The sequence below is a fragment of the Ciconia boyciana genome, chromosome 7 (genome assembly GCF_034638445.1).
Source record: "Ciconia boyciana chromosome 7, ASM3463844v1, whole genome shotgun sequence".
NCBI classification, from domain to species: domain Eukaryota; kingdom Metazoa; phylum Chordata; class Aves; order Ciconiiformes; family Ciconiidae; genus Ciconia; species Ciconia boyciana.
In genome coordinates this window covers 32,527,271-32,537,793 of record NC_132940.1, presented here as the reverse complement: position 1 = coordinate 32,537,793, position 10,523 = coordinate 32,527,271, and the positions used below count along the sequence as shown (strand labels likewise).

Genomic DNA, 10,523 nt, shown 5'->3' with positions numbered 1-10,523 from the left:
ACCCCTCTGCAGCCCACCTCCTGCAGCACAGAAACGCTGCTTTTCTTCTTCCCACTACTTTTTGCCCTTGGGGAGAGGCGCTTGACTGTGTTCATTAACAAGGCGAGGCCATTTAACTTGATTAAGCTAAGCTGTTTAAGAAAACATCTCTCCGAGCTGCGCAGCTGGCTGTGGGCAGAGACTGCACAGCCTCTGCCCGCTGAGCTCTCCCTGTGTCTTATCTATGGCCAGGATGCAGATACAAGAAAGATTTCCCCAGGAAAATAAACACAGGACTGAGAGCTAGAGACACAGCATTTGTTTGCAGTTTGAGAGTAATTTATTTTTGTTTTTAAAAAAGAAACATTGCAAAAAAATTGGTTTTTGTTTTTTCCCTGTTGCATGGACTGTTTAGGAAAATAAAAGGTTGATACCAAAATGCAGTTGTGGGGAGGCAGTGCAGATGTGTCTGGAGAGCGGGGACCCATGCAGTGGAGTTTCTGTACCATGCATCTGCTGCAGCCTTGTTAAGTGTGGGTGCTGCAGGATTGCTGCTGCCTGGCTGATGGGTGACAGATCCTGGTGCACCTCAGGCTGTTGCTGCTCTTTTGCTTTTGTCTCAAGAAGCAGGTGATTCAGTGGATAGTTTGGCTAAAACAGCAGCCCTCGAGCGAGTCAGCCCCCACACTTTATGGGGTACAGAGGCTTGGACCATCCACTGGTCAGATGGATCAGGGCAGGGTTGTATCCTGGTCCCTCCCCACCCAGCCCAGGTGTGGTGTGAATGATGATTTTGGGGAGCTCTTGAAATTCAAACCTGGCTCTGAACTCTCAAAAGCCTGGATCGATGTTGTGTGTGACACAACACAGACATTTTCTTGACAGCTCTCTGGTTCTTGTAGGAATCAGTTGCCCTTGCCTGAAACATTACTAGCTAACCCTTCCGCAGAAGGACAGTCTTGCAGGGGAGCCATGCAAAGCCCAGCAGCTCTATACCAGGTAGGCTGTACTCTGCCAGAGCTGGCTGCCTCTGTGCCCTGCTTGTTCGGGTAAGCCTCTGGCCTCCCATCATGTTTCCGTTCACTCTGACTTTTTTTTTGATTCCTCCAGGCAGCAGCGCCCTTCCTCCAGGGCTGTTTGTGCCTCTGGAGTGCAGCAGGAGCACCTGCGTGGGCAACTCTTCTGCCTGTGGAAGGAGGCTGCTTTGCCCACCTGGTGAGCTTGGAGGCAGGAAGGCTGGGAAAAGTACCTGGATGGGGGAAAGGAGGGAAGGAAGAAGGAATAATACAAGTGCAGTGCTGGTTCTCCAGGATCCTGGCTGGACTCCGGGTTTGGGACAGAGACCAGAGTTATTCCTGCATGTTTCTCTCTAGGATTAGGTGTGGCAAATCCTAATTTTTTATAGCATTATATGTTGCTTCCTGTTTTGGAGGAGAAGGGATTCACTTATTTCAATGCTAACAAAGCAAGCTGGAAAATAAGGCACATATGGGGTCAATTTAAAGGGCTGTGTGAGGAGGAGCCTGGCCTCCTGGCTGTTACCAGCACAGCCGCACGCAGCCAAACCCTGTGATGTGATGTTAACATCACCGCCCTGTCCGAGTCGGACAAAACAGGCTGCGCTGGGACTGGGTGGCACAAACGGCTGCTTCTAACTGGTGGCTTTGCCCCCCCGCCACTGTTGCGTGCCCCGGGAGCTGGGGGAAGGCGGCATCGCCCTTGCCTGGGCTGGAAGCAGTTGTGTCTGGCAGCTCCGTCCAGGCTTGCCCACGTGGGTTTAGCTGCTTGTCCCCCAGATGTCTGGCTCTGGCTGGCAGCTCCAGTCTGCTCCAGCAACTTAAGAATTGGAAGAAAGTGGGAGGAAAACATCCAGTGTACAGACGTGGGCAAAACCCAGATGTGATGGGGCTTCTCATCACATGTGTGCATCCCTCGCTGGCAGAACAAGCTGGGGGAGACAGAGCCTGGCAGGGCAGAGAGCAGGGGGCAGAGAAGACCCCCAGCTCCTCCGGAGGTAGGCTGGGCATGCAGGTGTAGGGCAAGCAGAGGGTCAAAACCAGAGTAGGGGTAAGTGCTGTGTGTGGTCTCGTTAGCTGCTATGCCTGGCCAAGCTGTCACACATCCAAGGGAGATGAGGATGGAGAGGGATGCAGGGTCCAGCTGTATGATGCATCCCTGGGTAAGGGATGACTGTGGGCATGAGCTTTACTCCCCTCTGCTCCTACAGCACAGCCCAGAGCCGGCCGGCTTGACAGCTGTACAGAAGCCCTCTGCATGGCGTACAGAGCTGCCTGCGTGGCATCAGCTGGCGGCAGTGCGTGCTTATGGTCTGTGTGTGTCTAATGCGTGGCACAAGGACTGCAGGGAGAGGGGATGACCGAGCATGCCGGGAAAGCGTGTCTGCTGCTTCAATACTGCTTTGATGTGCCTAGCCCCACAACAGAGGGGCCTTTGGTCCTGCTCTTCTTTAGTAATTCAATAAATAACTCTAATGCCCGTAGCCAAGCCTTTACACAGCCTCAGCTTGCGTTTCCGCTCTTGCAATAGCGTGGTGGGCTCTCTAAAGGCAAGTCTGTATAAAACAGTCTTTCAAGGAAGACCTTTTTTTAAGTGCTGGTGCAAAAGGGCCGGTCTTGCAGCCTCCTCTCTCCTCCCTGCCTCTAGCCTGGGTGGCAACGCATCTTTGTGCTTTGCTGCTTAAGATGGTGCCTTGAGGTCTCTAAGGTTGGGCTGAGGGCATCTGTCTTCAGGTGCTCTCAGTTGCCTTTGGTTTGGTGGCCAGGGAGATGGCACATCTTTGAGCTGTGGGGTAACTCTGCTCTCAGCTTTTTTTGCATCTCCAAAGTGAGCTGGGTTTGGACAGAGCCTAGACAGTCAAATTGTGCCATCTCCATGTCAGGGCAAGCAAATGAGGCATGCCCGTGCTTGCTTCACACGCGGCCGTCTGTGTTTGTGCAGGGGGAGCGTGCGGGTGGCTCAGTCTTTGAGTGCACATGGTCCTGCGTGCCCTTGTCTGTGCAATGGCACGTGTGCTTGCACACAAGTTCAGAGGGAGAGCCTTGCACCCAGTTCACTGCGTGCCAGCCCGGTGTGTGTGCGTTGTGCTCGTGGCGGGAGGTATGTATGGCCCGGTGGCAGATCACCTTCGCGTGCTCAGCAGGGGACATGTCTGCATGCGCGCCTGTCCTTTGCAGGGGTTTCTGCCCTTGGGCACGCTCTCTTGGTGGGGGAGAAGGGGCCTGTATAAACCTGTGCCCAACTGCCTTGCTCTCTGCTGGCCCTTCAACAGGCTGGTTAGCTGCTGGGCTCAGCCTCTTTTGAAAGTCACCATAAAGTGGTAGCAGCTTTGGCATCTCCTCACCCCTCATAGCGCACAGCTGAAAGGACTGGCGGCATCTCAGAGGGGAGGGCCTGAACGCCCTCCTGTCCGCTAGATGGGCAAGGAGGGTCTCTTGTCCAGCAAGAGCAGCTTGGGCTGAGCAGAGATCCACAGGTCCTCTTCATCCTTCTTCTTCTTCTTCTTTTTCTTCTTGTTCCTCTCGGCGTGCAGCTGCCCATTGCTGCTGGTGCCACCTTTCTTCCTGCTTTCTCCCCTCTGGCTGCAGAAGCAGCAGTGGCAGCAGATGAAAATGAACGCAATGAGGACAACGAAGGGCAGACCCATCAGCACGGCCAGGCAGACGGTGTTGAAGATGCCTTCCTCATGCTTGGTACGGATGAGCTCCAAGATGGAATTAAAGAAAGAGCTGATCTTCTGCTCCATGTTGACTCCCGGGCAGGCTGTCTGTGCTGCTCCCTCTGCTTGAAGGCCCCTTGGAGTATGTTTAGCTCCTGTAAGCAGCTAATGGACTCCACAAGTGTCCTTGGATGGTGCCTGCAGAGACAGGAAACCACATGGATCAGGTGCTTGCTCCTTCAGCAATTTTCTCCATGGAGCTGCCAGCACAGCCAAAGCCTCAGCAGGGTGAGAAGTCTGCTGCCACAGGGGACCAGGCCATGATACTGGCCACGTCCCTTTGGGTGTCCCTATCTGAGAAACACAGCCTCCCAAACTCTCTTGGGGTTCATTCCTGGTGGTGGGGATGGGCAAGGAGAGTTTTGGCTGGGCATCCCTCCTTGCCTTGGCATCTGGCCAAGCACAAATCCTGCCCCCCGGATGTGCATCTCAACCCTCGCTTGGCAGCCGGAGCGGGGAGCCTTTACAGCCCTTTGCAGGGCTTAGTTCTTAGCAGAGAAATCCTCTGCAGGGGGAGCTTTACTGTCTAGGAAGTGACTTGCATGGCCCGGGCAGGGGACCACCGCAGAGAGCGGTACTGCTGCAACCAGAGATGGGACTCAACATGTCATGGGTCTCTCCTTACCCCCGATCACCCTGGGACAGGGTGTCTGGCTTGGACAGACTGTTTCTCATGGCCCACCATGGGTCATGCAGCAGGCCTGTCCCAGGACAGGCAGTGCAGAGGCAAGGTGCGCCTATCCCAGGCACCGCTGGGGTCCAGTCCTGCCACGCTGGCACCCAGGGGCACCGCTGGCAGGTTTGGGGTGGGGTCTGCGGTTAAACCACCTGGATTTTTGATGGGGGCTATGGTCAGTGGGACTCACAGGCGGTGGTCTGGCAGGTGGACCCCGGCGAGCAGCCGTGCACCCATGGCCACTGCCGTGCACCCGGGGCTGGCCGCAAAGGCGGTGGTGGGGGAGGACAGGACGAGGGTTGGCTGGGGATGGAGGAGCCTCTGCCGTGCCTCACCTGGGAATTGCTCCAAGGGTTGGGTAGGGCCGAGGAGCATTTCTGCAGCCTGACGTAAGGTTTTTCTCTCTCTGGGGAAGGGAGAGGTGCTGCTGAGTGGCAGGGCTCCCGGGGAAGCCCTGCTGAGAGGCGGCAGGGAGCTGCTGCCTCTGCTCATGGCTTTCCTCCTCTCCTGGGGCCAGGCAAAGCTCCCAAGGGTTTTGAGTAGGGCAGGGGGCTTTGTGCCAGGAGTTTGCAGTTCTGGTTCAACACGAGGATCACTACATTATGGGTTGTGAAGATGAAGAGCTGGCAGGAGCAATATCAGGGTCTAATACCGTGTTTCACCCTTGCTCAGCATTTTACATCAGTGTCTTTGCCAGCCTTTGGGATTTAAGCCCTGTAGCATCTTGAGGGAATGCCGAAATCCCCATGTGCACAGAAGGAGAAACTGAGGTACAGTAAAAGGAAAGCCAACACTTCCATGTGAGAAAGACTTAAGAGGTACAGCCTGAACTCCAGAGGTGTTCCGGAGGGTTGCTCACTGTCACTAAACCCAGATCTCAGGTAAAGCAGACCCCTTTCTAGCAGAGCCAACAGCCACCAGGCATCTGGGCTCCACTTGTTCCCTGTGACTACCAACTCGTTGGTTCTCCTTCTGGCAGCTCTCACAGAGCCCAGGCGCCTCCAGGGAGGAGCAGGAAGGGGACCCAGGCTGGTTTTGGTTAACGCCTCCTTGTCTACAGCGCTACCATTCCTTGCTTTGAATTGCATTTATTGCTGTTGTGGCACCTGCTAAGGGATGCTCTCTTGTACCCAGTGGTCTGGGAGCTGGCCCCTGCCCCAAGCGAAAGGATGCTCCAGTTCACCCAGCTGGGATGCCACCGTGCATCCTCCTGCCTTGCTTTGCAATTACACACAACCTCCTAACGAACAGCAAAACTGTCTGCCTTGCCTGAAAAAGAAACTGCAAGTCCCACCCAACCCTAACTATAGCCCTTGCACTGCTGCCGATGCCCCAGGGAGGAAGCAGGGCTGCCCTGCTGAGGTGGGAGCTGGCAGACAGCCCCCAAAAAGGCAGCTCCCAAGGGAAAACCTGCCTTCAGAAACACTGTCCTGGGACCTACAAAGCTGTACGGGGTCCTGTCGCACCAGGTGTCCCTGGCTGCTGGCTTTTGTACCAGATTGCCAGGACTCCAAGAGCTGAATCCTTCAGTGTACATGCTGAGGTCTCAATCTGGGACTCACATAGGATCTAAACACTTGTGTGTTTATGTAAAGAAGGGTTTATCCTCCCTGACCCCCTCAGAAACAGACTGACCACTGCAAATTTATTGTTTCGATCTGCACGAGAGCATAGCTGAGCTGGCTGCAGTTAGCTGGTGGTTTCTCTTTTGAACATACGTGTGGGAAATGTGATGAAAACGGACGTTTTTTGTGGGTGCCTTTCTGAAAAACTCCCATAAAACACAGCGTTCTGGGAGGTGGTTTGGGCTTTGGCTAAACAAAGACAGTTGTAGCTAATGTTTTATTGCTGGGTTTTTGTCCAGTCTGCTGCATCTTCCAGTTTCTGCTTGCTAGAAGGGGAATTAAAATATATATATATAGTGGGGTTTTTTTGGAGGTAGACAAGCAGGATGGTAAGGATGCCAGACGTACCCAGGAGGGAGGGATGGTGCTGCAAGAGGCAGAAGAGCCTTCTCCACCCCACCTCTGCTGCCGAGCAGCTTCCCAGCCTCGGGAAACCTGCATTGCCTCATTCCCCTACCTGGCAGAGGACAGTGATATCACTGCCGTCCCCACCTGAGAAATCATGGGCTACCACAGAGGGCTCGGAGGCTGAAATCCCATCCATCCCCTTCCTACCCCCTGCCTGGAGCCGGCGGTGAGGGTTAGAGATCTGCTTTTGCTCACAGGAGAGATGGGCGAGGGCTGTCTGGGTGCCGGTCTCTGCTATCTGCTGCCCGCAGGCATTACAAGCAAAGGGCAAGGGGGGAAGCAGTGAGAGCCGCTTCTTAAAACTTCTCCCTGTCCCAACCTTCATCCTCGCTGAGGCCTTTTTTAGGACAGCTGTAGTAAAGGTTAAACTGCAACACAAATAAACAGAGCGGCTTTTTCTCAGCCTGAATCATCTGTGTGAAGCAGGTTTGCCATGTATCCATAAATATCCTGACAGCTCATTATCCAGGCAGGAACACTGGACGCCTATGATACACTTCACTCCAAAAAAGAAGTAAAAAAACCAACCCCAAAACAACTGCCTTAATTTCAGACAAAACAGGATGTACAATTTTATTCCTGCACTGAGCTGCTTTATATTTATTGCCTCTAAACTTCTGGGGAGGGAAGGAGGGCTGGAACTTCCTCTTAAACTTGTAATTAATTGTTTGCAGAGAAAAAAAAAATGAAAGGGGGAAAAAAAAAAAATAGCAGAGCCCTTTGAAATGTTTCCACTTTCAACCGGAGCTGAATGCTCTGCAGAGGCCCCCACTGCTTGTTCCTGGGAAGTGCCCAGCTGGGGATGTGCGGCCGCGCTGCACAAGCCTGGAGCAGCAGGGATGCGGCCGAGCATCCCTTGCAAGGGGAAGGCAGAGGTACCTGCCCCTGCCCTGAGCAAGCAGTACCAAAATCGCAGGGCCACCTTTCAACACGGCTATGCAGCTGCTTTTCAAATGCCTTTTCTTTTTGGTGTGCACATTGCCTTCTGTTTTGTAGATGAAGGGATGTCTGTGCACTAAATAAAGGGGTTCTTCAGTTTAATATAAAAAAAAAGGGGGGGGGAGGGGAAAGTAGAAAAACTGGTGCCTTTTGAGCCACAACTCCAAGGGCAGAGGGGTTACCCAAGGCCACCCATTGCCAGCTGAAAGCCTGCGTGCACAATGAGGAGCTACATTTAGGAAAAATCTGTGCTGCTGCTCAATTTGGTGCGACAGCAACATCTCCCCTTAGAGAGGGGATGAACGGGAAGAGCTGTGCAGGGGTCCACCATGGGTGTGAACCAGGTGCTCAATGCACAGGGAGCTGCAGCTGGGAGGTCAGCTGGTTTTTTGGGTCAAGGTATGGGACCAAAAAATGGGGCCAGGGAGGCACTGAAAGACAGGGCAGTGTCTCGGGGAGGGCTGCTAAATGCCCTGCTAAATGAGCTCTTTGTTTTTGGGTAGCCAGTGCTGGCAGCGAGTCAGGGGAAAGCTGACATGGTAACTTGCTCGGGAAATCCTGCAGCCAGGGATGGACAGCAGCTCTGCACGGCTGGGGTTCCGCGGCTTGTGTAAGTTTTAATCAAAGTTGGGCGTCCAACATGAGGTTCTTTAATCCACGTTGGCTCTGAAGGAGCCGGTTTTTTCAAGGGTGGGGAGCATCTGCCACTCCTCCGGAGTTACGGGCGGCCGTGGGTGGAAAACAAGCTCCTTTTGAGGGCCAGCTTGGGATGGCACCTCAAACCATCAGCGTGCGTGGCTTGCCTGGCTGAGCTGGGGGGGTAAAGGCTGCCAGCCTGAGCACGGGGAAATCAAAACAGAGGGGTTGCCTTGGCAATGCTGGCTTGCCCACATCCTGCGCGCTGCAGAGCAACCACAGTGGCTGGGGACAGAGGTATAGTTTGCAGAAAAGTTGCAGTTTGCTGGAAACAGGGGGCAAAGGGCTGGAAACTGCTATGCAGGGTCACCGTGGCAGAGGGGAGAGAGCTGGAGATGTTTTAGGACCTGATTTTGCAAGTTAAGTCCTTTAGGCTCAACTTTACAAAGGCTCTTATGTCTGCGTGAAGTCCTCTCCAGCCTAACAAAGCTCGACCGGCTCCTCTCAGCTGACACGCAGCCCGGCTCAGGTGGGAGCGGGGCTGCTCTAAGGTGCTTCTCCTTACATCCACATTGAGAGCAGGGGCAGCTCTGGAGGACAACCAACCTACAGCCCATGACCTATGGGGTTTGGCCCCGAGTACTCCTAGGTTATTTGAACTCCCCCACGCTCAGTGTCCAGCTGCAACTCAGGACTTGCAGAGGTGACACAAAAGCATCTGACCTGCAGCCACCGCCATTTCCTTAATGTGGATGAGAACTCACTTCTGGTGAGACCTCACTTCATGCAATGGATGCTAAGTGGTGCAAAGCAGGAATCACAATATTAAACTCGACCATTTCCTTCTGTTATTGGCTTCATATCAGCTTTATACCCACTTTCCAATGGCAGCGATAGCTATGGGTCAGGCTAGGAGAGGCTAACTTCTCTCTCAGAGCCTGTGAGCTCTCCGATACAACGAGCACAGACACAGCTACGCACGCACGTGCAAGTGACATCTATTTTCCCATTTGCACCTGCAGACTCAAGGGAAAACTGGATGAAACCTGACACTGAGGGTGAGCAGTTTCCTTAGCTGGGATTACACGTTACTGTTTTGGAAATGGTGAATAATAAGAGTTTTGCCGCTGGTCTCCCAGAACTCACAGCAGGCTCCAGAGACCTTCCTCAAACGTTATAGAACAAACACCAAAAGCCACCACCCAGCAAACAAAACCAACTAAAGCTTCCTCGTATTCCCACTGCCATCAAACCTTCCAGCCAGAAGCCACACGTAGATGCTTTCATCCCCTAAAGGAAGCGATTTGGAACACTACAGATATGAATGTTGGATAACAGGGTTAAAGTGAAACTATTTTGCAAGCTGCTGCCTGGAGCCCGCTCTGCCATCGCCATCTGCGCACACACGGCTGCCATTGGCCCCGGGATCAGTGCAACTCCTGGCCAAAAAGACCAGTTTTGCTTTTAGAAAAGCACCAGTATCATCCCTGACAGCACCGGGAGCTCCTCTGAGCCATCTCGGTCTCCTCTGCAGCGTGGTACAGGCAGCGCTGCCTCCCCGGGGCTGGCAGGCACCCCCCACCCTGCCCACCCGTGGCCCTCCCTGCGGTGGATCGCAGATGGTTTTGGTTACAGGAGGCTCAGGGGGCTGCAGATCCACCTGGGCCAGCTCTGCAGCCCTCCAGGGGAGAAGTAGAGGCAAAGTGTGCTGGCGCAGCCTTACCTCTAGCTTTTGCGACCTGAAACCCCTGGTGCTGGGCAGGCCTTCTTCTGCCAAACGTCCCCTGAGAGGTGGCTGCTCTTCATCGCCATTTCTCAAGTGCCCCGTCCCCACCCGGCTCTGCCAGCATCTGCTCCGCAGGCTGTGCCACGGCCCCACCGCCCCTGCCCAAGCCCCATCCCCAGAGCCGACCCCACCGCGGCAGGCAGCTGCCTGCACTGCTGCCCGCCCGCGGGGGTACGGCCAGCAGATGATGTGGCCTTAAAACAAAAGAAAAAAAAGCCCTGGTTTTGGACAACACAAAGCCAAGGATAACGCCCAGGGAAGCTCAGCCCGGCCGGGAGTTGCCCGGCGGCTGCGGGGAGCCGGTTCCCCGGGGACCCCCCGCCCGGGGACCCCCCCCGCGGCCTCGACCTACCTCAGTGCCCGCGGCCCCTCGGCTCGTCCTCCCGCCCGCCCCGGCAGAGGCTCCCGGCGGCCGGAGGAAATGGGACGCCCCGTCCCGCTTGCCTCCGCCCCCGGCCCGGCCCCGCCGCCCTCCCTGCCCCACCTGGGGCTGCCCGCCGCGCCCCGGCCGCCTCTGTGTGACACCCCCCCTACACAACCCCAAAAGTGTGCGGGGGATAAGGGGGGACCCCAGTGCTTCGCCGGCCGCGGGGTCCGCGGGCGCTGCCGGCCCCGGCTGCTCAGGAAGGGCTGGCAAAGTTGGAGTTGTTTAGTCTGGAGGGAGGCACGGGGGAGAGGTACAAAACCAGGCCTGAAATATGCCAAAAGTTGCTGGGAAGAGGGAGAGAACAAAGTGTT

At 55.1% G+C, this 10,523-nt stretch overlaps 1 protein-coding gene across 2 annotated transcripts; it reads right to left on the bottom strand.

The window, feature by feature from the left end:
- Window positions 1-308: 308 nt before the first annotated feature.
- KIAA0040 (KIAA0040 ortholog) lies at window positions 309-10,211 on the bottom strand. Of its 2 annotated transcripts, none has more exons than XM_072868117.1 (2): window positions 10,138-10,211; window positions 309-3,853 (listed from the first exon to the last, which is right to left on the bottom strand). In XM_072868117.1, the coding sequence occupies exon 2, from the start codon at window positions 3,740-3,742 to the stop codon at window positions 3,410-3,412; it is 333 nt and encodes a 110-aa protein (XP_072724218.1). In that variant the 5' UTR covers window positions 3,743-3,853; window positions 10,138-10,211; the 3' UTR covers window positions 309-3,409. The 2 variants fall into 2 exon arrangements, with proteins under 2 accessions (XP_072724218.1, XP_072724219.1); XM_072868118.1 differs by lacking the exon at window positions 10,138-10,211 and adding an exon at window positions 9,723-9,778.
- Between the last annotated feature and the right edge of the window lie 312 nt (window positions 10,212-10,523).